Below are 24,919 nucleotides of genomic sequence, written 5' to 3'. Positions count from 1 at the left end.
GAATAATATCCATGAACTTGTGGCAATAATGGCAACTGATAATGTAGATTTAGTGGCTGTTACTGAGACATGGTATAATGAGAAAAATTAATGGGATATAGCAATACTAGGATACTCTTTATATAGAAAAGACAGGGAAGGCAAGAAAGGGAGAGAGGTGGCGCTGTATGTGAAGGATAGCATAAAATCTAGCCTAATTTAGTGAGGCGAACATAGAGTCCGTTTGGGTTACGTTAGAATTTGGAAAGGTAGTGATTTATAGGCCCCCAAGACAAATAGAAAAAATAGATAATATACTAGTTGAGGAAATAGCTAAAATGACAATGAAGAGGGAAGTTATCATCATGGGTGACTTGAATCTTCCAGATGTGAACTGGAAAACCAAAACAGCTGCTTGTGCCAGGAGCACTCATATCCTAAACTCCCTACTAGGATTGTCTCTAAAACAAGTTGTTGAGGAACCAACTCGTAAGGAGGCCATAGTAGATTTAGTGTTAACAAATGGAAATGTATTATCAGATTTTACTGTAGGTGAAAGTTAAGGATCTAGTGATCCCCAGTCAGTTTTGTTTAATATAAGAACAGTGACTGAGTCACACCACACAAAAACTCTAAAAAAAAGTTTTAGATTTTAGAAAAATAGACTTTTCTAAAATTAGAATATGCGTAAAGGAGTCCTTATCAGACTGGAGCAGTTTAAATGGAGTCCAAGAAAAATGGGATTATTTAAAAGTTGGTAATAAAATAAGGTGAAATAAATTCTGCAGTTGCGTGGAACGGCGATGGGCAGCACGTATGCACCTAGCTATGCCAACCTATTCATGGCCCATTGGGAGGAAAGTTTCATCTATGGTGACCATGGCTGGGGTGCACACGTGCTTGCCTATCGCCGTTACATAGATGATATGTTCCTTATATGGAATGGCACTGAGGATACCTTTCTAGATTACTTGAGGTTCCTTAACCATAATGACTGGGGAATTGAACTTACCCACAATATCAGTCCCTCAGCCATTGACTTTTTAGACCTGAATATCTACGTAGCGGGAGATACATTGAAGACTAAAACCTTCTTCAAGAAGGTGGATGCCAATGGTTATGTGGCATATAACAGTGGCCATTATTCACCCTGGCTCAATGGTATCCCGAAAGGACAACTGTTGAGACTGAGGCGGAATTGCACAGAGGACAACATCTTTCAGACACAAGCTAAAGAGTTACTGAATAAGTTTAAGGAGAAGGAATATCCTGATGATATTCTAAACAAGACATGGCATGAGGTGGAAAAGCTAACACAGAGAGATGTTCTGGAAAAACCTGTAAATAGTGGAAAGGACCCCCCAAAAGATCTAATGGTGTTCAATTTTAATTCAGAACATAAAGCAATAAAACGAGTGATTAACAAATCCTGGCATATCCTAAAAATGGATAAAGATCTTGGAGATACATTACCTGATAAACCAAATATCACCTTTAGGGGCGCACCGAGTTTCAAGACTTCATTGGTGAAAAGTTTCTTAAAACAAAAAGTTCCACCAATAACCAATAATGCATTTGGAGACCTAAAAGGTTTTTACAAATGTAGAACATGTTTGGGGTGCAGAGACACACGCCGGACTGATAAAGTAGTATACAAATTTCAGTCAACTAAAAATAAAAAGGAATATGATATAAGGGAGCATATTACATGCCGAAGTGCTAATGTAATATATCTTTTAGAATGTCCCTGTGGTCTCCAGTATATTGGGAGAACCACACGGCCTCTGTATGTGAGAATACGTGAACATGTATACAATATTCGGAAGGGGGTCACAAGCCACAGTGTCTCCAATCACTTTAAGGAGATGCACAACCAAGACCCTGTAGGCCTTTCGTTTATAGGGATTAAAAGAGTGTACAAAGATTGGAGAGGGGGTGATTTCATTAAAAAAATCGGGCAGGAGGAGATGAAATGGGCCTACTATATGGACACATTATCCCCTATGGGACTGAATATCGATTTTGACCTTTTTAATTTCCTCTAACCCCCTTTAGTGTTTCACCCTCTAATTTCCTCTAGTGTTTAGCCTTCTCTGACAGTTATTCGGGACATATGATCAGTATAATTCCCTCTAACTTCCTCTAGTGTTTAACCTTCTAACCCCCTCTAGTGTTTAACCTTCCCTGACAGTTATTTTGGACATAGGATCAATATATTTGAGACAGATGATCAGTATAATTACCTCTAACTTTCTCTAGTGTTTTACCCTCTAACTTCCTCTAGTGTTTAACCCTCTCTGACAGTTATTCCGGTCATAAGATCAGTACGGCTAATATTTAGCATTTATTTAGTTCTGAATAGAGAGATAATAATGTGTCTAGATGGGTATGTGTTTAGTAGATATCCCCCCTTTCTTAGGCTTTGAAAAATTGGTGATAGCTTAATATATTTCAGGCTGTCTTTATTCTACCTATGCTCATGTATAAATTCCATTTTTCTATAAGATGTATTCATTTAATATGTACTTAGACATTATGCTAAGCCATTCTGACTTTGTTTTAAGTATTATCGTTGTTTTTATTTTTATATATATATGTTTGTAGTATAAAATTTTTTTTAAAGTATTAATATATATTTTTTTCCCACATTTTTTAGATATCATTTTAGTATATGTATGTATCTACAACTAATTGTAACCACACTAAAAGATACATTGGTAGTTGTTTTTTTGAAATGCATTTTGCACTCTATATGTATGATATAACAGGCTCAAGTAATGAGGCTTGCAAAGATGCCAATTGGGCTAATTGGGTAGATACTATTTAAAGGACATTGGGAGCCACTCACATCTTACGCTTGAGAAAGCCCCAAGAGGCGGGGCGAAACGCGTTGCGTGATACCGGAAACCGGAAGTCGGAAGTAACTTCGCTGGCTGGGAGCGTGGGAGACAGAGTAAAAGAACTACCACTTTCGTTTTCGTTTTACTCGGAAAGTGTAACTCTGGACCTTTTGAACTCTCATACTAGCGACAGAAAGACTTACTTTATATTTTATAAGTTATTTTTATACACATTTTTATGTTGAAATAAAATGGATTTTTACTTCTGACCGGACCGGCTACCGAGTGATTGTTCCCAGTTATCTACCTACCGGATCCCACGATCACAGGGGACTGATCCCCCCCAGAGCCAGATAGTCTGGAGTGGTACTACAACCACTCCACAATTGTGAGTTTGGAATATTCCTTTTCAGTTATATTTATCTGTTCCACAATACTGCACTAGGTCTGTGTCTTTTTATATTTTCAGATCGGACCATCTAAGCAGACCTGTGCAAGTATTAATTATTTATTATTTTTGATCAGTGTATATCTTGCTTGCACAAGTCACTCGATATATGGTGTTTTCCCATTATATATATATATACCTGCGATTTTGTCACCAATCACTTGATATATGGTGTTTTCCCAACATGTGAATATACCTGCGATTTTACGGCTAATTGCAAGATAAATCTGCATGCTTTGCACATTCTATTGTTGAAGTGATATATTTATTTTGCGCACCTACTTTTTATGGTTAACAAATACAACAGAACAAGAAGAAAGTGTGCAGCACAAAGAACAGGTAAATAATTCTTATAGGTGCATATAACAACCCTTACAACATGAAGTGCAATATGCAAAACACCAATGTGGGGTATAGAGATAATACAAACATATATACCCTAGTAGAGATGTTGGTATTGATGTTCCTAAATAAAATAAAGAGAGACTCGCATAGGGCAATATTGCAGTGTCCTTTGTATAAACTTAGGTTATTATATGTGGTCCAACTCACATTTTTCTGAGCCTGTCATAAAGAACTGGTTCAGGTAGTATAGTTTGATAGTGTGTAAAATTACAACTTTCAATGGTCTAGTGGGTCCACATATATTCAAGGTTTAAACCTCATGGATTGCAGGATAAAACTTACCAGGAAAGGTTAAAGGATCTTAACATGTATAGCTTGGAGGAAAGATGAGACAGGGGGGATATGATAGAAACATTTAAATATATAAAGGGAATCAACACAGTAAAGGAGGAGATTATATTTAAAAGAAGTAAAACTACCACAACAAGTGGACATAGTCTTAAATTAGAGGGACAATGTATTACTTTACTGAGAGGGTAGTGGATGCATGGAATAACCTTCCAGCTGAAGTGGTAGAGGTTAACACAGTGAGGGAGTTTAAGCATGCGTGGGATAGGCATAAGGCTATCCTAACTATAAAATAAGGCCAGGGACGAAAAAGTATTTTTAAAAAAAAATTGGGCAGACTAGAAGGGCCGAATGCTTCTTATCTGCCGTCTCATTCTATGTTTCTGTGACTCAGTGGCCCATTGTGGTCTTAATGAGAAGCTTAAGTAGCACTGGTTCCTGTAGGTACGGCACCCTGTACCCACCGGATGGTGAGTCTTGTAAGTATTCCTTCATTACCATTACCATTAATCCTTTCTTACTGAACTTTTTTTTTTCTCTGAAGACATTTTGTGTGTTTCATATTGATAAATTAGCTTTTTGTTCCCTCTGGGTTCTGTCATCTGCCCATCTCTCTTATGGTAGGTTGTCTTTTATGTATATATAGTGGATATTGTGTACATGTTATATTATTTGTGATATACACTGTTATTACATTGTAATCTATCTACACATTACTTTCACGTATTGGATTCCTCCTGTGATGTTTGTAGACTTGTAATTACTGCCTTCTTGCTTGTAACAATATGGTATATTTCCCTTATGTTTTCCCTCCCTAACTGGAGAATTTACACATGCTGCATTGAGAAAGGGATTACCCCAAACAATTTGTGATACATATCCTTCAAATAAATTGTGGTAGCACTAGTGTTTGGTGCACAAAGCAATTGATTGAGCTGCCTTCATTTATTTTCCTTATTCGTAATCCCCTCTGTCAGCTGGAGTCCTATTTAGTAGCCCCAGACTGACAGGTGAACTGTATGCAGCACTCAAAGTAAGTGCTGCATATAGTCCATTAAATCACCATGGCTAAGCGATTGCATTCAGCCACAGTGATTCTCACCCTGACGCCAGACAGAGGGAAACCCCAGAGTCTGAAAAGAACCCCGGCAGAGTCTCCCTACTGACTGCGACAGCACTGGTCATTGGGATCTCCAGCATGAGAAGATCTACCTGTCTTGATGTAATCTCCCAATTTAGAGCTGCTTACAGTGTGCTCTGTACTGCGTGAGCTAGAAAATACCTCTGCTGACTCATAGAGGGGATCTGTGTGAGCTAGGGTTACAGTTCAATCGCCATGGAGCCAAAGTCTTTTCCATAGTCTTTTGTTACACAAATAGGCTCCATGGCATAGCTCTGGGGTAGCACTACTCACATACTGAAAGTCCCGAACGCCCCAGCAGAATTACAGAAATAAACCTTTCTGCAGGGTAAAATACAGCTATCAGCACAGGGGCCATAGTCGGAAGGCAGGAGGCTAGCCACTAGTCCCCTCCAGGCACAAGTGGCGAAGGGCACTTCGTCACAGTAAGTGTACACATGCATACTGGTTACACTCACTATCGAGTTGAATCGTCAGTATATGGAAGTCATAGGTATCCCCATTAACATATGTCTTCTTTTTTTCAGTGTCTTAGTGTTGCTCATATGGTGGGATATAGACAGCAGGAAGTTAAAATCAAGTATAACAATTTTATTCAAAATAAAGTAAAATCTTACATGTAAGTTTAACACCATCCACATGAGCACAAACACAACGCGTTTTGACCTAAGTTTTCAAGAACTGATATGTGACGATCAGGAGTTAGACATCTCTAGTTGACTTGATATATAAAAGTTTCAAGACAAACTGTGAAAAAAAAGTGTTAATGTTGTATTAGGCATACATATAGAATATTAAAAGAAAGCAATGTCTGTCCTTCAAAAATATATATGTATTGGTGCATTAAAAGAGAAACCCTTAAATTATGGTGGAACATACACTAAATGGCAGATAATTGAGCAGTTTGCTGCAAGAGCATGGTCTATCCACCAATACTGTTTAGTGTCTCTCTTTAACATAGCACGCATTCATATTATATTACGGAACACACTGTACTTGTGTAAGTTCCAATCTCAGGTTTGAAGCAGTAGTTAATATTTCATACTTCATGCTCTTCAGTGCATCACCACCACATTTCAAGGTCACATAGAAGAACTACTGTACATCCATAAATGCTGATAAAGACAAGCTCTACAGACAGGCATCCTCTAGACCAGTGGTTCCCAACCCAGTCCTCAAGTACCCCCTAACAGTCCAGGATTTAGGGATTACCCAGTTGTGTCTAAGGCATCATGAGGGAAGGTTCCTCTGCTTGGGTAATGTCCTCACATAGGCCAATTCTGTGTATAAATGGAAGGAGCAATTATAACCAGGGGAATGAAGGTGCCGCAGCAGCAGGTAAGTGTATAACAGGCTCCATAGCAGCAAAATATATTACAACACCACTAGCACCATGGAATGTGTAGGATTGTAAGTTCACAGCTTGTTTTTCTTATTATACGTCAATACTTCTTATTTTATATCCCCTCTGTATAACTGTAAAGAGCTGCGTAATATGTTGGCGCCATTTAAATGCTAATTATAATATCCACATTCTAGTTTCTAGGTATAATTCCCAGCAGTGTTCATTTATAACCAGCAAGTGTTTTCATTGTAGTGACACATAGAAAAGAACTAATAATGATGTCGATTATTGCAAAGAGAACAATACATTTTCCTGTAATATCTGTACAGAAATAAAGTCTTTGTAGACAATGTGTTTTAAGTAGAGTTTGCCATGGGACTGGTTGATTATTTAATTGTCCCTGTTGTGGAACAATTGCATTGTTTTGGTGATGACATTGTGGTTTGTTTGATTTTCTTTTTATGTTTTATATCAGCATTCCTGAATGATGAGCATCAATTAGGTTCCCAGAAATGTACATCTTCACAAACTCTTTACCTGAGTGCCTCATTGAAAATGTCAAGTGCATTCTTGTTATGTTGATTAATGCAACCTGTTTATATACTCAGGGATCAGCAAGCAGCTTTCTATTGAGATTAATAACTGCAGACACAAAACTATCTGCCCCAATTAAGTCTTCTGCAATTATGTTAATTGCATCCTTCTGAGGTCCTGCGTGTTGATTCTGCACCCATTTGTAAAGAAATGGAAGTTTTGGAAGAGTCAGTTTTCTGATTGATCCAAAGGGGTGACGTAAGATGTACAATGAGTCCTCAGTCAGGTTGAGGCCAGCAGTAAAGAATCCAGCTGTAAGAAATACCAACTTTAACATCAAACCATCAACAGATGTCATGTAACTGGCATGTTTATTCTTCTGATAATGAATGGCAAATCTATGAGAGGCATGTTTAGTGACCTGTCTCTGGTGGTGGAAGGGGATGGAAATAGTTTAGATCCATTGGCACATAACTCACTTTATTGCTTCCTTTAGTATTGAATAAGGACACTATAGGCAGTATGCTGTTGTGCTCATTCAATACTATGCCAAACATTAGATGTCTCTTGGCTCTCAAATCAGATCGGTATGAAAATGCACCATTGACCCTATTTCATACAGTAAGGTATATCTGTCTGAAGTTGGTTGGAACAAACAGAGGTCATTTATAGCATTAATAATCTCCTATTATTTAAATATGAAGGGCACATTTAGGATTTGCTGGTTTCAACATATGTCCTAGTGTGTAAATGTTTTACCAGACTGTGAATGATTTTTGTGACTTCTAAATAATGACAAGCACAGTTCACCAAATCTGGCACTCAAATCTGCAGTTCGAACAGGTATCAGAGGTACTGCAGTAGGGGCACTAATTAATGACTTGCTGGCTACATTAATGAGGAACTAGTAAGGTCTTTTGTTTTCGATACAGGAATTATAGAGTCTTTCAGGACTATATTAGAATCATTGCTATAGTGTAGATTGTGTATGGTAAATTGTGCTAATGAATTACAGACAATCTAATAATGTGACCCCAGTGTAGGGCCACCGAAGACAAATATGGTTTATTCATTAAATAGTATTACAAGATTGTGTCTAAAATAGCAGATTTGGAAAGATTCTCAAACTCCACTACAGTATCGTGATTTTGCAATTCGGGTTTCAATTCTCTGTTAATGAATACAGCCTCCTAGCCCTGCTCTGTTCAGTTTCATAAACTAATTCTGCATGTGCTGCTGTAGGGCAAATGATTCTAGGAAACACTGTCTCTAAAAACACACACTAGATTTTAGCCAGTTGTTGAAATTGCTGAGGATGGCACAAGAGTCTCAAAGATTGGCTTATCAGAAATGTTTAAACCTGCTGTAATAATACTTGTGTGCCATTATATGGATTCGATAATCCGAGCATCAATATTTAGATAGGAGTAACAGTATAATACAGTAGTTTACCTGGTCGGCCGTTCTGTTTTTCCTTCTCCAGGAAGTGTATTAAGAAACGAGTGCTAGTTGTGTTGGCCCACAAATATGGAATGGGAGGCCACAGATATTCATCTACCATTTGTAAAATACTGCCATCGCAGACAATAACTTGGTAGCCCTGTTTCCACATTTTCCTCAGAGTTGGAGTTTCCTAGACAGAAGAAAATGTGGTAACTAACAATGATGGTGTCAAGGAGTATAAAACGCAGAGTTTAGAATAGCAAGGAATGGATTAATGAAATAAAAACTTCTTACCGGGCCTTAGAGTGGCCGGACTTAATGTTAGACAGAGAAAAGCGTAGTCGAAATACGAGCCGAAGTCAGGGTAATGGAGAGACAGTGAAAACGAGAACTAGCCAGAGTTGGGTACACAGTAATAATCAGAAGGGCAAACAAGACAGGCAAGGGTTAAAGAGAAACTCAGAGTCAGGAAACAAAGCCACGGTCAATACCAGAATACAATACAAATCACAAGGAATGCACTAAAGGGTACTGGGAACAGAAACCACAATAGGGCACAGAATCTAGGGCCAGGTAAATTTAAATACTTTTATTTTTTTATTGATTGGTCCACGTCATGTCTGCGCTCTAAAACGTGTGTGAATGAGGGCGCCGGATTGACGTGGGCCAATGGGAGCCGACTGTAAGGTTAGACTCCCATCTCCCCTTTAAGCACGAGATGCGAGTAGCATTTCCAATACTGTACGGGCTAGCCGTCCGACCAGACTGTTCGGCGCATGGCCTGCCGGGAGTTTTCGAGAAGCATGCAGCTCGCCTGGAGGCAGGAGCCCTGCCGGCACGCGGACTGGGTAAGTACCGTTACAGTATTTGGAGATGACCAGGCTGCCAGACTGTGAGTAGCATGTATGGTGTCCCCGGACGTGTTTACTTTACTGACATGCTCTCTGCAATGATCTAATGGATCTCTAACAGGAGATGTTGATTGGAGCAGTGATGGCCGCACATGTGCTCTGGCCCCAATGCTTCCTGTTAGGAAGCATTGGATTTGATGAGATCATCACGAATGATGACATCAGCTGGGGTAGAACAGTGGCCACGTGGTAATCAGCATAGTGAGGGACTAAAGGTAAGTAAAAAATAAATGCTTTACTTGATTTTCCAGGGGGTCTGATAATCTGAATATATATCAAAACGCTTTAATGTTAGGAATACATGTTTGCAATCCTAACATTAGAGTGTTCCCTTTAATGTGAAAATGAAATAATAAACATCATTGAATAAAACACCCCAAATCACCTATAACTTGATGAAACCTTTTTTATGTGATATCCATCATAATCCTACTTATACCAAATTCTAATCTGGCATCTCGTATTTTTTTGTATTAACTATTACCTTTACAATCTACTTTCCATTGCTTCACATGCAACCCTTATATATGTAAAGTGCCAAAAACATTTAATACTTGCATTTTTGGGGCACAGCTTGGGACCAAGTATTTTGTGGATAGTGCGAATGAAATGGGTGTAAAGTATAGGAGGTATTCCAATAAGGTCACGACAGGATAGAAGAAGCACCTCTTTCGGATGAATCTGTAACCATCTTAAGATATCTTGTAAGATTACCTTTAACAAAAAACAAACAAACAAAAAAAAAAGAATTAAAAAAAAGTAGAGGTTAAAAAAAAAAACGCACAAATATCTAATCTCAGTAATAGTTATTTTGTGTTTCACTTGTGCTAATCTGTCATTTGTCTCAAGGATATACTGCTCCTTTGTCATTACATGGTTAACAATTATAAAATGTTCGGTACTTTATATATATCATATTTTCCAGAAATAGTTTGCATTCTTTACTAATGTCATGCCATCCCAAAAACTTGAGTTCACTTGGCTCCACTATAAAAACCGCACCTACACATTAAACATTAAATCACTTAGCTAACTTTAAAGGGACACTATAGTGTTGGGAATAGAAATATATGTTCCTTTCGCTATAATGTCCTAGTCACTGCTTAGGTGATCACACCCCTGTAAGGAGTAAAGAAAGTACTGTCTGTGCTCACCTTTTTGCCATACTGCGCTGCTCACCCTGTGGCTGGTTCTGCATCCTTGGAAGAGAGCATCAATCTTGATATTAAAGTACTGGAAGGCTAATGCACATGTTCCATTATTGGTGCAGCGTGGCATTAATGTGCAATAATAGTCTTTATGAGTCATTTAAACCCTGCAACGTAAACACTGCCATTTATGCAGAATGTCAATGGTTTTAGTTAAAACGAAGGGGACATGGCAACCAATAATAAAGGAAAGGCAATTTGCATGTGTGTCCAAAAACCATACAGCCCTCCACAACAAATGTGACCAGGGTTTTGCTGTACCCTCTATCAGAGACTAATAGGTTAGGAGACAGTAATACAAGGCATAGTGAATAGCTTTTACTAAGGGAAGGAAGACACAGCCCTCAGGCTCACTTTTTCTTTAATCAACAGATGGACCTATCTCTCAGCTGTTGCAAAGATCTGAGTGTTGTAAAGTGTACTTAGATGACCACACCTTTTGTGTAAAAGAAGTTACTTAGCTCCAATCCAGTGGAAAGAGAGTCTCGCTGCCACAGATCCTCTCCACCCCAGAAGATGATCACTAGTGATGATGTCCTAATCAATCCCATGCTTCTCATAGAGAAGTATTGAGAAGCTGGGTGCATGCTACGCCAGCAATGCTTTTCATACAAAAGCACTGAATCCAATGCCCCTTATGAGAAGCCTCATATCTGCTTTGAGCAAGTGTAAATTATTTTAAACTTGGAGCAATCCTTTAGACAAGGCCACTTACCATCCAGTTAGCAAATTCTAACAAAGTTATTTACAAAAACTTGACATTTTAGGCCAATTCAAAATGTACTGTTTTGCATAACCTACGCATACAATGCATATGAGACCTAGGGGAAAATTATGGGGACAGCATTTCAGAGAAATCATGTTTTACAATTTTCCCAGAATCCATTGAAGGTTATGCAAATGAGCACAGACAGGCGTTATGTTTCAGACCTCATCATGCATTTCTGCAAACACCCTTACAAATGAAGAACTGTTTTATACACAGCTTTTTAAATCAAACAGTATATGTGCTCCAAAAGCTACAAGGACCAGAAACCAACCACGGACTTTACAATTCTGTCATTTTGGGACTCATCGGCATGTGGTAAATTTCTTGTCCAGGAGTTGATGTCTTTATTGCAGCATACAACTAGGTATTAGAGCTGTGCTGAGCAAAACATGATAATACTCCCCATGGATTAACTGAAGCTTAGGCCAAGGTAGCCGAATTGGAAAATTCTTCAAAAAGTCAATGGAATCATGCTTTAATCAATAAACATGTAACATGCATTTTAAAAAAGATTCTGCAACATACATGATGGGAATTGTAATCCTACAAAACTAAAATATTAAAGTAGATAAATAACTCTTCTATAAAAATCATTATAACTCATTACCAGAAAGTGGCTTCCTCAATCACACACATAATAAGTTACTAATTGAATTACCTCTACAGTGACAGATGTGTAAAGCCCATGAACAAAGTAGAAATTCTGAGATGGGTCATCAGGCCGGATGGCTATTCGAAGGTCCATGTATCTAATACCAGAATCTAGCTGCTCTTTAATGCTTAGATACTACAAAAAAAAATGATAAAGGAGTACGAAATGAGGAATATTTTTATAAGCCTACTATAATATATTAAAATGTTTAGTATGTGCAGACGCAGAACAGTCTATCTATGTAGACCTAAGAAAAATCAAAAAAGCACAAAGACATTAATATAAAACTATTCACAAAGTTCACCTTTGTAATGCATGGTAAGCATATTGTTGTGGATATTGTGTGAGAATGCTATGCATAATGATACATTTCACTGTTACATCATGGGCATGCATTATCTGTCACTCCTTACAGAGATGAGGTGTAATCAGTGGACACCTATACCTCAGTTTTTAAAGCCCCTACAGTGCGTGGCAGCAGCAAGAACTGCATATAGTGTATATATGGGTATATACACTGGCGTACATACAGCAGCGGCAGGGGCCGGAATGCACACCAGTGTGGCCGCATTTTGCCAGCCTCTTCTCCTGGGGGACCCAGGAGCTTGCCACGTCAGGGCCCCCCGGGGCTGGCAGTGGCATCACTCTCAGGGCGGGCGCGTGAGGGAGCACTCTCCCCTGATCGCTCTCTGCCCAGCTCCCTCGCGCGCACCGCACTGATGCCGGAGCAGGAATATGACGTCATTCCGGCTCCGGCATCAGTAAGCGGCGCGCGAGGGAACTGGGCAGAGAGCGCTCGGGGAGAGTGCTCCCTCGCCGCCTGCGGGACCGGCCGCCGGGCATCACCACTGGACCCCAGGGAATCCCCTCAGCACTCCCAAAGGTAGGGAGGCTGGGGGATTAAATAATAAAAAATTTGAGTGTGTATGTATATGTGTGTTAGTGTGTGTGTGTCAGTGAGTGTGTTACTGTGTGTGTGTCTGTTAATGAGTGTGCTAGTTTGTGTGTGTCAGTGAGTTTGTGTGGGCCCAGGATCAATTTTCGCACTGGGGCCCTATGGATCGTGTGTACGCCACTGGGTATATATTCTGATATATATATAGATCAGTATCATTCACATAATTTTGGAGAGATAAGTTAAATTTCTTTACTCTTTATGGTGTCTGAAGCTGGGGGGAGGGGTGGTTTTGGATCCTGAAAGCCTCTGCAGAGAGAGTTGGCCCATAGCACCTTAACCACTCAAACATGTTGCAGTGCCTATAGTGATTGGAGTGCCACTTTAAATTTGAACATGTTGTAGTAGAAAGGTGATTTTTATTTCTGATGGAAGATTAGCAATATTAAGCAGACTTGCTATTTTTTAATTTGGTAGTAGTGACACTATACCAAGAATTACCAATAAACTACAAATTAATAAAATCCAAAGGGCAGTATGAAAATGTTGTGACCTTAAATGGACACTATAGTCACCAGAACAACTACGGCTTATTGAATTTGTTCTGGTCAGTAGAATCATTACCTTCAGGCTTTTTGCTGTAAACATGGTATTTTCAGAGAAAATGCAGTATTTACATTACAGCCTAGTGATAACTTCACTGGCCATTCCTCAGATAGCTGTTAGAGATCCTTCCTGGGTCATGGCTGCCTAAAATGCATCCAAATATTCAGTGTCTCCTCCCTCTGCATGCAGACACTGAACTTTCCTCAAAGATTCATTGATTCAATTCATCTCTATGAGGAGATGCTGATTCGTCAGGGCTGTGTTTGAATTATGCTGGCTCTGCCCCTGATCTACCTCTTTGTCAGTCTCAGCCAATCCTATGGGGAACCATTGTGATTGGATCAGGCTACCACTTCTGCTGATGTCAGCAGGCAGTGGGCAGGTCTAAAGGAAACAGAGCCAGAGCTAGCAGCTCCAGACTTGAATACAAGTAAGATTTTGCTATTTTTAGGGAGGCATGAGGGGGCCAGGGGGGCTAGATGGTGATTTTAACCATATAGGGTCAGGAAGACGTTTGTGTTCCTGACCCTATAGTGCTCCTTTAATACATGTACCAATGTTTCTGCCTATATTCTAGAGGTGTATCCCAGGCCTTAACAAAAATAATATAAGCAATACACATTGACAGAATTCTAAATGACTTATTTCTTATTTACAAAAATGAATCACTCCTTGGCTACACCCCTTAAAAACATTATCAGGCCTTTTGAAACTTTGGCATGTTTTCAACTGATACCAGAAGGGACGACATATAGAGGAAAATACCTGTGTTCTGCTCCATTTGTAAATAAAGTTTCGGACGATGCTGGGCACATACTGATCCAATAGGAAGGCTACTTTTGGTGCTTCCGGGCTTATTGGTGAGGTTTTGTCCAAACAGTAACTCATTGTATCATGGCTCCCTACAAAAGCAATAAAAGTCAAATTTAATATTCTGATTCTTCCAAAGTATAAAATAACATTTATATAAAATGTTTCCATTTACAAAATGTATAATAAAGAAAGGTGTAATAGAGAAAGCTCGCTATATATAACAACGATTTCTCTCAAATATTGTTCACAAATCTGTCTAAATCTGTGTTAGTGAGCACTTCTCCTTTGCTGAGATAATCCATCCACCTCACAGGTGTGGCATATCAAGATGCTGATTAGACAGCATGATTATTGCAAAGGTGTGCCTTAGGCTGGCCACAATAAAAGGCCACTCTAAAATGTGCAGTTTTACTGTATTGGGGAGGGTCCGAGTAGATACAGGGGGGGGGGGGGTCCGAAAACCAGTCAGTAACTGGTGTGACCACTATTTGCCTCACACAGTGCAACACATTTCCTTCGCATAGAGTTGATCAGGTTGTTGATTGTGGCCTGTGGAATGTTGGTCCACTCCTCTTCAATGGCTGTGCGAAGTTGCTGGATATTGGCAGGACCTGGAACACGCTGTCGTATACGCCGATCCAGAGCAATCCAAACATGTTCAATGGGTGACATGTCCGGTGAGTATGCTAGCCATACAAGAACTGGGATGTTTTCAGCTTCAAGGAATTGTGTACAGATCCTTGCAACATCGGGCAGTGCATTAACATGTGGTGATGGTCGTGGATGAATGGCACAACAATGGGCCTCAGGATCTCGTCACGGTATCTCTGTGCATTCAAAATGCCATCAATAAAATGTACCTGTGTTCGTTGTCCTTAACATACACCTGCCCATACCATAAACCCACTGCCACCATGGGCCACTCGATCCACAACGTTGACATCAGCAAACCGCACAATTCACGCTGTCTGCCATCTGCCCTGTACACCGGTATTCCTCCATGAAGAGAACACCTCTCCAAAGTGCCAGACGACATTGAATGTGAGTATTTGCCCACTCAAGTCAGTTACGATGACGAACTGCAGAGACCCCGATGAGCATGCAGATGAGCTTGCCTGAGACGGTTTCTGACAGTTTGTGCAGAAATTCTTTGGTTATGCAAACGATTGTTGCAGCAGCTGTTTGGGTGGCTGGTATCAGACGCTTTTGGAGGTGAAGATGCTGGATGTGAAGGTCCTGGGCTGGTGTGGTTACATGTGGTCTGCGGTTGTGAGGCCGGTTAGATGTACTGCCAAATTCTCTAAAATGCCTTTTGAGGCGGCTTATGGTAGAGAAATGAACATTTAATTCACGGGCAACAGCTCTGGTGGACATTCCTACAGTCAGCATGCCAATTGCACGCTCCCTCAAAACTTGCGACATCTGTGACATTGTGCTGCCTGATAAAACTGCACATTTTAGAGTGGTCTTTTATTGTGCCCGGCCTAAAGCACACCTGTGCAATAATCATGCTGTCTAATCAGCATCTTGATATGCCACACCTTTGAGGTGGATGGATTATCTCGGCTCACTAACACAGATTTATGAACAATATTTGAGAGAAATTGGCGTTTTGTGCACATAGAAAAAGTCTTAGATCTTTGAGTTCAGCTCATGACAAATGTGGGCAAAAACAAAAGTGTTGTGTTTATAATTTTGTTCAGTGTAGATAAATTAAAATAATGGTGTCTTGTAAAAACAATAAACAACTGGGCTATTTTCTGAAACATGTTCTTGACATGGTCATGGCAGATGTTTAAAAGTGTAAGCTTGTACAAAACTAAAAGCTATTCTCATGCAACAGAGCAGGCAGCCCAACTGGATCACTACACTACATCACTACACTGTTTGTACTTAATTTGATGGAATACAATTATAAAGTATGCATGATTAGTCACTAAACTCCAAATAGTAACAAATCAAATCTGAATTGCAAAATTCAGGTTAAAATTAGTTAGAGAATTTTCAGAGCAGATATTTTTGCCTACATTTTGCCATTACAATTTAACTCACAAATATATGAGTTTAATGAATAACCTTTATGTGTTACTACCTGGAATTGACAAGTTGTAGAGCGGAACATCCCACAAACTCGCAGGGAGATTGGACATCCAGTCCTGGTTACCCTTCTGCTGGGTATCCGAAGGACACAGAGGCTCTTGCATTTGTTGAGGGTTTGATGCTTGGTCTAGAGATAAAAGGAATAGCATAATTCTTAAAAATGGTATCTATGTCATTTTCGTTATAAGAGTAGAACAATATACCGGTAGTTTAGATAGAAAATACTTAAAGGGTCACTATAGTCACCTGAACAACTTCAGCTTAATGAGGTTGTTTAGGTGAGAACTATAGCTCCCTGCAGCTTTTCTCATGTAAACACTGTATTTTCTGAGAAAATACAGTGTTTACATTGAAGGCTAGGAACACCTCCAGTTGCAGTCACTCAGAGTGAACCAGAGGGACTTTGGAGTTGATGGAGGCATAATATGCTTATATGGTCAGCAGAGCATAGGGCAGCACTGTGCACAGCTTCCTGTGATTCAGTATCTCCTCCCTCTGCATGCAGACACTGAACTTTCCTCATAGAGATTCATTGATTCAATTCATCTCTATGAGGAGATGCTGATTGGCCAGGGCTGTGTTTGAATCATGCTGGCTCTGCCCCTGATCTGCCTCTTTGTCAGTCTCAGCCAATCATATGGGGAAGCATTGTGATTGGATCAGGTTACCACATGTCAGCAGACTGCTTGTTTTTCTGAGTCTAACAGCATGGAGTTTTACTATATTTATGGAAGCATGAGGGGCCCCTGGGGGCTAGATGGTGGTGTTAACACTATAGGGTCAGGAATACATGTTTGTGTTCCTGACCCTATAGTGATCCTTTAAGTATAACAAATAAAGGAAAACTTTGTCTGATGTGTATATATAAATGAACCAACACGTTTGTTTAAATTATCTATAGAAATACTGAAAAGTATCAACTAAACCAGGAAGTAATGGAGAATGAAATAGACTGAAATTTTAGTTTTTGGCCAAAATAACAACTAATTATTTTGGTCTAAAATCTGCAATTCCTTTGTCATTTTTTCACAATGTACTAATTTAACATCACAGTGTTTTGTTCCTTTTGTGTAATCGTGTCCTGTGCCAAGTGCATATATTATAAATACCAAGAGAGACCCATTTAGAGTATAAATATTGGAATGTTGTAAGACTCATCTGAACCAGTAGCTCAGAATCATCTGATTTAAAATGAATTATATACAGGATTATTCACTAAAAAGAGAATTGACCGTGAATTTAAAATTTAAGGTCAAAATAGGCGAACTGGAATAATCCTCTAAGACAGCAAGCTATTCTTTCAGTACAGCTACTCTAGTCTTACATTTGAAATTCATTTTGAAGAATAGTGAATAACTCAGATTTTTTTGTGTAATTCTATGTACAACCTTTTTTCTTCACAGTCTGTTAAATATTGATTCAATGCATCTCTATGAGGAGATGCTGATTGGAGCAGCACAGTGTTTCCCTTTCCAATGGGAAAGCATTGAGATTATCAAAATTGATGATGTTAGCCATGGAGGCAGAGCAAGGCATGGCCAGCCACGGTGAGACCAGCACGGCGTGGGAAAAGAGGTACATTTTCCCACGTGATCTAAGGGGGGCAGGGGGAACTAAATAGTTAGTTTAACACTATAGGGTCAGGAATATATGTTTGTATTCCTGATACTATAGTATTCCCTTAAGTTTGGTCAAAAACTCATAGCTGTACTGTGATTAATGTTTTTCTAGACATTAATAATATACTAATCTGTCGAATGTAACAGCTTGCAAAGTTTATTTAATAGCTTACCAACTAGTAAGAAATGACAGAGGAGCAATGAGTGAAACGAAAAGGCTCCTACAGGGAGATATAGACATATAAAATATCCAGGGAAAGCCATGGAGACACATGTTCTAATATAAGTTAAGATCGTTTTTGAAAACCATCACATTTACAAAAATACAATTTTAGTTTTACTGTATGTTAGCAAAGACAGGGCAGGCAGAACAAGACTGATTACATGAAACCATTAAACACAACCTATTCACATTGAGAAAACGTGGGGAATAAAAACAATACATTAAATATTCTGAAAGAAACTGCCTTTACACCTCATACTAGGTTTCTACCTATTTTCTAGTTCTTGTAACCTGTAGACCTACCTAACACTTCCTTAGGGTCCTAACCCATATTGCCTCGTAATATTTATCCATTTTGACAATGGATAACATACAATCTGTTCCCCTTCCTTTTCGTACAAGCAACATATCTGAGTCACAAGCAATTCTTGCAATAGTTTGACTGCCATGATAAACCTGTAGGTAACACATTGTTTATTTTATTGTACAGAGTTTCAATAAAATGTGACAATACTCCTAGATTGTAAGCTTGTTTAAAGGACCACTCTAGGCACCCAGACCACTTCAGCTTAATGAAGTGGTCTGGGTGCCTGGTCCCTCTAGGATTAACCCTTTTTTTTTTTTTTATAAACATAGCAGTTTCAGAGAAACTGCTATGTTTATACTGAGGGTTAATCCAGCCTCCAGAGCCTCTAGTGGCTGTCTCATTGACAGCCGCTAGAGGCACTTGCGTGCTTCTCACTGTGAAAATCACAGGGAGAAGACGCCAGCGTCCATAGGAAAGCATTGTAAATGCTTTCCTATGCGATCGGCTGAATGCGCGCGCGGCTCCTGCCGTGCATGCGCATTCAGCCGATGACGTCGCGAGGAAGGAGGAGGAAAGCTCCCCGCCCGGCGCTGGAGACAGGTAAGTGTTTAACCCCTTCCTCTCTACAGAGCCCGGCGGGAGGGGGCACGAGTATGTTTTCCTGGCACTATAGTGGTCCTTTAAGTAGGGCCTACTTCACCTATTGTGTCAGTCAACTGTATTTTTGTATAACAATTACTTAATGTTAAATTAGCGTTAGAGAAAATGTTGATGCTACAAAAAATGCTAATAATAAGAAAAAAAACAATACAATAGCTCTGACATATAAATCATTAAAGGAACACTATAGTGTTAGGAATACCGCTGTAGTGCTCCTGCCCATAGTTATATACAGGCTCTTCACACACCCATGCGCAACAGAACATTTTCCTCACCTTATTTTTCAGAACTGAGACTCTATCAGCCCTTTTCTCCTCTCCACCTCCTTTGATGGCCTTGAGAAGGCATAGTCTACTCCAGCGATGGGCCAAACCAATGCTCCTCAGAGGAGCATTGGGGATCTTATACGCATGGACGGCATCATCTCAATGAAATGGTCTGAGTGCCATGTCCATGTCTGTTTAACCTTAGAAGGTAAAACATTGGCGTAATGCAGGAATGGTCACTTAAAATGCTTCTTTCAAGCATGTCAGGACTAGTCAACACGTAGTTCTACAGCTACCACAATACAAAGACTCCCATCAGTCTGAGCCACAGGCTAGACTATATAAAATAAATGCTATGGTAAGTCTCATGGGGTTAGGGGTGATGGTCTTTAACCCCTTAAGGACCAAACTTCTGGAATAAAAGGGAATCATGACATGTCACACATGTCATGTGTCCTTAAGGGGTTAAAGAGGATTTTTCCAGAAACAGAATGGGTGTGCATGCTTGCTGGGTCACATTAAAGTGGCACTGTCACATAAAATCTTTGTGAAATACTCATATGGACCGTGTTCACTAAAATTTGTCTCACTTTTTTTTCTATGCCTGACACTTCTAGACACTGAGTGGAGCTACCACCCTCTGGAAAAGCAAATCTCCCCAGGTGTCACCAGTGAAGGCTGCAGAGATATTAGCTGTAACTATGGAGCATCCCACGGTCCGACTAGTAGCTGAAGAAAATAGTGCTGCCCGCACGTGACAGGTTTCAGTTAAGTAAATCTCACCTTATCCTGTCGAGCCACCAGCAGCGATGTCATTACGCAAAGTACCCACACAGTGACAATGTGTTGACGTTTTATGACAGGTGGTGCCCAGGAGGCAGTAGTGAGCCAAAAAGAGAGGTACCAAATATGGAGGAGACAACCTCGTAGTCAGCATAAGCCAAGGTCGAGAGCAGGCAGCGCAGGTTCAGGAACATATAACAGGTGGATATGTCAAGGGGGATCAGATGAAGACAGGATTATCAGAAGTGTATACACCGAAGAGCACAGTATAACTGAGCACTGAGGTAAGGGTAAACTGAGATTATCTAGAGGAGAAGTATCCACCTCTCACATACTATTGGCTGAAAATAAATTAGTCCCTTTAAACAATTTCAGGAGTTGTGTTCCTTTAAGAGGACGGCTTTTGGGCGGGCGCACGCGCCTAGTGTATTCAGAGTTTACACTTGATTCGGCTAGACTTCCTGCAGGTCGCGGCATGATGTGGTGAGCAGCGGCACCGCTTCCATGTGCCACAGGGATGCCGGCTGCCTGTCCCTGCAACTGAGCACGCTGGAGTCCTCAGCGTGCACCGAGAGGGAACCGCCGCAGCCGCAGATGGAGACGCAGCGAGGGACCTCCAGATAAGCGTGGTCGTGACACAATGTCGCTTTAAGAGCCACAATTTTCTGCTGAGAGCCTCCACACCCATATACAGTACATATGAGAGAGCCAGACCAAAACATGATCACTCTTGGCTAACAACAGACTGCATACCTTCCAACTGTCCATATTTAGGAGGGACAGTCTTTATGGGGCCCAAATCCCATTGTCCCTATTTTCTATCTTAATGCCATTTTAGTTGCATAAATTAGTGAGTCACATAAAATCCCCACAGGATAAATCAGCAGTATGGCTGTATCAGTCAGGCTGGGTCAATAACGCCATAGCGTGAAGACCAAATTAAGATGTAATAACAGAATTATCAAAAACCTGCACAGATCATACACAGAAACATGACTTTGGAAATACAAGTCATGGTGGTCAAGATTTGACAAGTTTTAGTTATAACGGTGCTTATAATTAAACCCATTTAGTTTTGATCCAAGTACTATCAGTGTTTTGGTTTGTGTTTCTGTCTGTGTAAATTGCTTCTGAACAGGTATGAATCAAACTGACTATAAGTGTAATAAGGAATTTTTAAAAGAAGAGCAAAACAGTATGGAAGCCCAGAGGCCGTGTGTTTCTAATATTTTTTCTGATTTGTGATCTCAAGAAAGCAAGTTGTACTTGAATTTGTGAAAGGTAAGTCTAATAATCATAAAGAAGTTGTTTTGGTGCACAGACCCTGTTCCTGTAGTCTGGCAATGTAAAAAACAAATTACTCATTACCCATTATTACTAGCTGTATACTAAAATACACATTGCATCACACAAGTGTGGTAACTGGAGTTCCCTTTAAACCCAGTTCTACTATGTATTTCTAAGTATTTCACATGCTTTTTTTTTTTTTTCTACAGGAACACACTAGTAATGTTACAGCACTTTGCATGATATTTTAGGAAGGACAAAGATAAGGGTTATTAACTAAACACTAAACGATTTTAGTTTCCCTATTTCAGCATTTACATTATTATTGGTAGTTAACTCATCACAAAGCAATGTCCATTGAACAAACCCCCAAAACATCCTAAAATCTGTAGAGGACAGTGTGCTATCGGACTATAGTACTACATTATTGAATCAACAATGCTCAACATTTTTAAACCAGCTTGGGTGCCCAGGGCTGCCTAGAGCACATAAACAGAACAGGATTAACCATAAAGTGACCTTAGGCCACCTAGGGTTTGGGGATTAGACAGGGGCTCTAGAATCGTGAATTTTCTTGTGTCCCTTTCACCATCATTATGTTGAGACTAAAGGAGGGGGCTCAAACTGGTAACCTGCCTCGGGCATTGTGGTATCTTAATCCTTCTCTGTAAAGGAACCCATTTAAGAGACTCTTCTTGTCTGCAGCGCTCAGCCCGCACGAAAAGGAGAATACGACCTGCTTGTTCGACTTTTCAGTGGGCTACTGAGCCACTGCACCAATCAGAGGAGAGTGGTCAGGGCTATGACATTACTGTCATAACCGCAACGCAACCAACAGTGTGTGTTTGCATGGTTCAATGTGCGTGTGTATGTGTCTGCATGGGTCAAAGAGAGAGAGAGAGTGTGTGTGTGTGTGTCTGCATGGGGGGGGGGGAGAGAGAGAGAGAGAGAGAGAGAGAGAGAGAGAGAGAGAGAGAGAGAGAGAGAGAGAGAGAGAGAGAGAGAGAGAGAGAGAGAGAGAGAGAGAGTGTGTGTGTATGGATATAAGTAGAATATAAATTTACTATAACACACATGCATTAATATACATGTATAAACAAAGGGACTGTGAAGGCATACTGAGGACTGGCCTTGGGGGCAGCCAGGAGGGTAAATCCTGCCCTGCATATTAGAGGCATATTACATGCCCTAAGTACAGTGTGGGTCAGTCCATTATAGGGGACAGCTGGGATGGAGATGTTCAGAGTGAGGATCACACAGCCTGTGAGTACATCGATGGCATGGACTTGTGACAGCTGACACTGCCAGGCGCTGAATGCCTAGCTGGAGAGGAACATGGCAGCAGGAAGAAGTTTAGACATGCACACTTACCTTCCTCTTGTCCTATGAAAATGAATCGCACACAAATACATACCTACATTCACACACTCCATACAAATAAGACAGGATCAGTCCGATGCCTGTGAAAGGGTAAATAATGCTAAACTTAAAGTAAATATATTTCATGAAGTCCCATCAGATGGTGAGGGGGTGGGCTTTGTGTGCCGTGGCAGCCTATTTGCATCCAAAGACGCCCTGCTGCAGAAACTCTAAAATATGCTGACGGACACTAACGCACTCTTTATCTCAGTACAGTGCCAGAACATGCATGAGATTAGTGGAAGTTAGGCTTCTGGCAATTTTAATTGAGCCCTTTAGTATTAATGTGATTTATCCTTGTGGCCATTTTAAAGGGGTACTCTAAGCACATAACCAACACAGCGGCTTTGGTTCCAGGAGTCGCCAGGTGTTGTCCCCAAGGGAGGGGTGAACAATAGGACACCTCTGGGTGTCGCAGGTCCCTCTTGAAACAGTTAAAGTTTGTGTTCTCATTCCACTTTACCTAGATCGATTTTATTCAATATGTACCAGCATTCATTTGCAAAATATCAATGGGTCGTAGTGGTTATGGTGCGTACTGTGCCGCTTTAAATCAGCCATCTCCTAAGCTGAATCAATGGCAGCAGTGATAGGTATATTATTTTGATACTGAAATAAAAGTGACATACATTGATAAATGCTTTGCAATAATTTACAAAACCAATGGCATGCTATTTTGCAAACAATAGGGTCAAATTAATCTCAAAATAGAGAACATGCTTCCTCCCTGCAGTCATAAAGATCAAATTGAGAAGCATGGCACAAGTGCACAGACTGGCCAGAGCCCATCACACTCAGACACAGAGAGCATGATGATATTGTGTCCATGGCAGTGTGTGCACTAGTCCAGCATGCGTCCTCCTACTATAATCACTACAAAGAATGAAAAGAATGAAAGTTCAGCCAGCACTGAATATGAACTCACTCTGACACAGTGTGTGCTGCTGGGAAGCAGGACTCCTCATAGAATCTGTGCCCAGAATTGTAGCTCTCTCTTTCTGTTCTCTATTGGGAGTTTCACACACAGCTTGCCAGCAGTGAGCCCTCATTTCGCCATTTGTTTACCCACACATCCTGCTGCTGTCAGACAGAGCTCCTTCCTTGATGGGCGGGTGTTCTCACTCCCCCACCCCCCGCAGAGGGCAAGTGAAGTGGTACACAGAGGGCATCAGACAGCTATCAGGTAGCAGGGTTTTTTTTCCACCAGCCAGTGATCCCTGGAACGGAGGAGGAGGAGGATGGACTCCTGCAGTCACAACACACAGGGAGGAGACAGTGTTTGGAACTCTGTGAGCTTCTAGCAGCAAACAGGACTAACTGGTTTAAATATAACAATTACTGGCTGTTACAATCCATCGCCGGCTTTGTGGGTTTTATGTGAAATTAATTATCACTATATAAGCACGAGAAAGCCATACATTTACCATCAGCTATGTTTATGACAAGATCCAATTGGATAACCTCGGAGGAGTTGCAGGACGTGTCACTGTGACCGAACCTGAGGGCACAAATTAACCAGCGTGGCAGGAATTATTGCCCTAGTCCATTTCTGTCACCTACCTGCTGTCTGTTTTTATTTTTATAAGCGATGTGTGTTATGGAAAGGAAACTTAAAACATTACTAATAAAATAAACACACAGAAATAAATGTTTTGGAGATAGGCTTTATTGAAAGTAATTGAAAAACATATTTAAATGCAAATACTTTATTTACAACACAACTGTATAACTAATCATGGAACTTGTAAGCTATCCCTGGCATTTAACACCCAGGGGGAAACAGCACATTGCAGCCTTTTATTAGCCCGGATAACATTTTTAATCCTCCATTTTTCTAGGCAGAATCCCATCTCTCCAATAAAGGCCCTCATTCCACCTAACTCCACATGGAGGAAAGAAAATCCATCCAAGGTAAGAATTTGAACATGGCCCCGTTCAGTATTCTTCTCACCCTCTCTAAAGCCTTCAGCTTGGCAGA

General features: G+C 40.4%; 1 protein-coding gene across 1 annotated transcript; it reads right to left on the bottom strand.

The window, feature by feature from the left end:
* Positions 1-5,679: 5,679 nt before the first annotated feature.
* On the bottom strand, positions 5,680-24,245 carry PLCXD1 (phosphatidylinositol specific phospholipase C X domain containing 1). Its single transcript, XM_063459407.1, has 7 exons — positions 23,867-24,245; positions 16,370-16,504; positions 14,230-14,366; positions 11,970-12,098; positions 9,893-10,048; positions 8,433-8,613; positions 5,680-7,292 (listed from the first exon to the last, which is right to left on the bottom strand). Exons 1-7 carry the CDS (start codon positions 23,988-23,990, stop codon positions 7,051-7,053), a joined length of 1,104 nt encoding a protein of 367 aa, XP_063315477.1. The 5' UTR covers positions 23,991-24,245; the 3' UTR covers positions 5,680-7,050.
* Between the last annotated feature and the right edge of the window lie 674 nt (positions 24,246-24,919).

Source organism: Pelobates fuscus, chromosome 1 (genome assembly GCF_036172605.1).
Source record: "Pelobates fuscus isolate aPelFus1 chromosome 1, aPelFus1.pri, whole genome shotgun sequence".
NCBI lineage: Eukaryota > Metazoa > Chordata > Amphibia > Anura > Pelobatidae > Pelobates > Pelobates fuscus.
This window is presented reverse-complemented; position numbering and strand designations above follow the sequence as displayed.

Coding starts and splice junctions, on each gene's coding strand:
- PLCXD1 (XM_063459407.1), bottom strand. CDS start 23,990: ATGAGGGCTCACTGCTGGCAAGCTGTGTGTGAAACTCCCAATAGAGAA. Junction 14,367..16,369: donor CTACAACTTGTCAATTCCAG/GTAGTAACACAT, acceptor TTGCTTTTGTAG/GGAGCCATGATACAATGAGT. Junction 7,293..8,432: donor AAAACAGAACGGCCGACCAG/GTAAACTACTGT, acceptor TATTTCTTACAG/CTGGATTCTTTACTGCTGGC.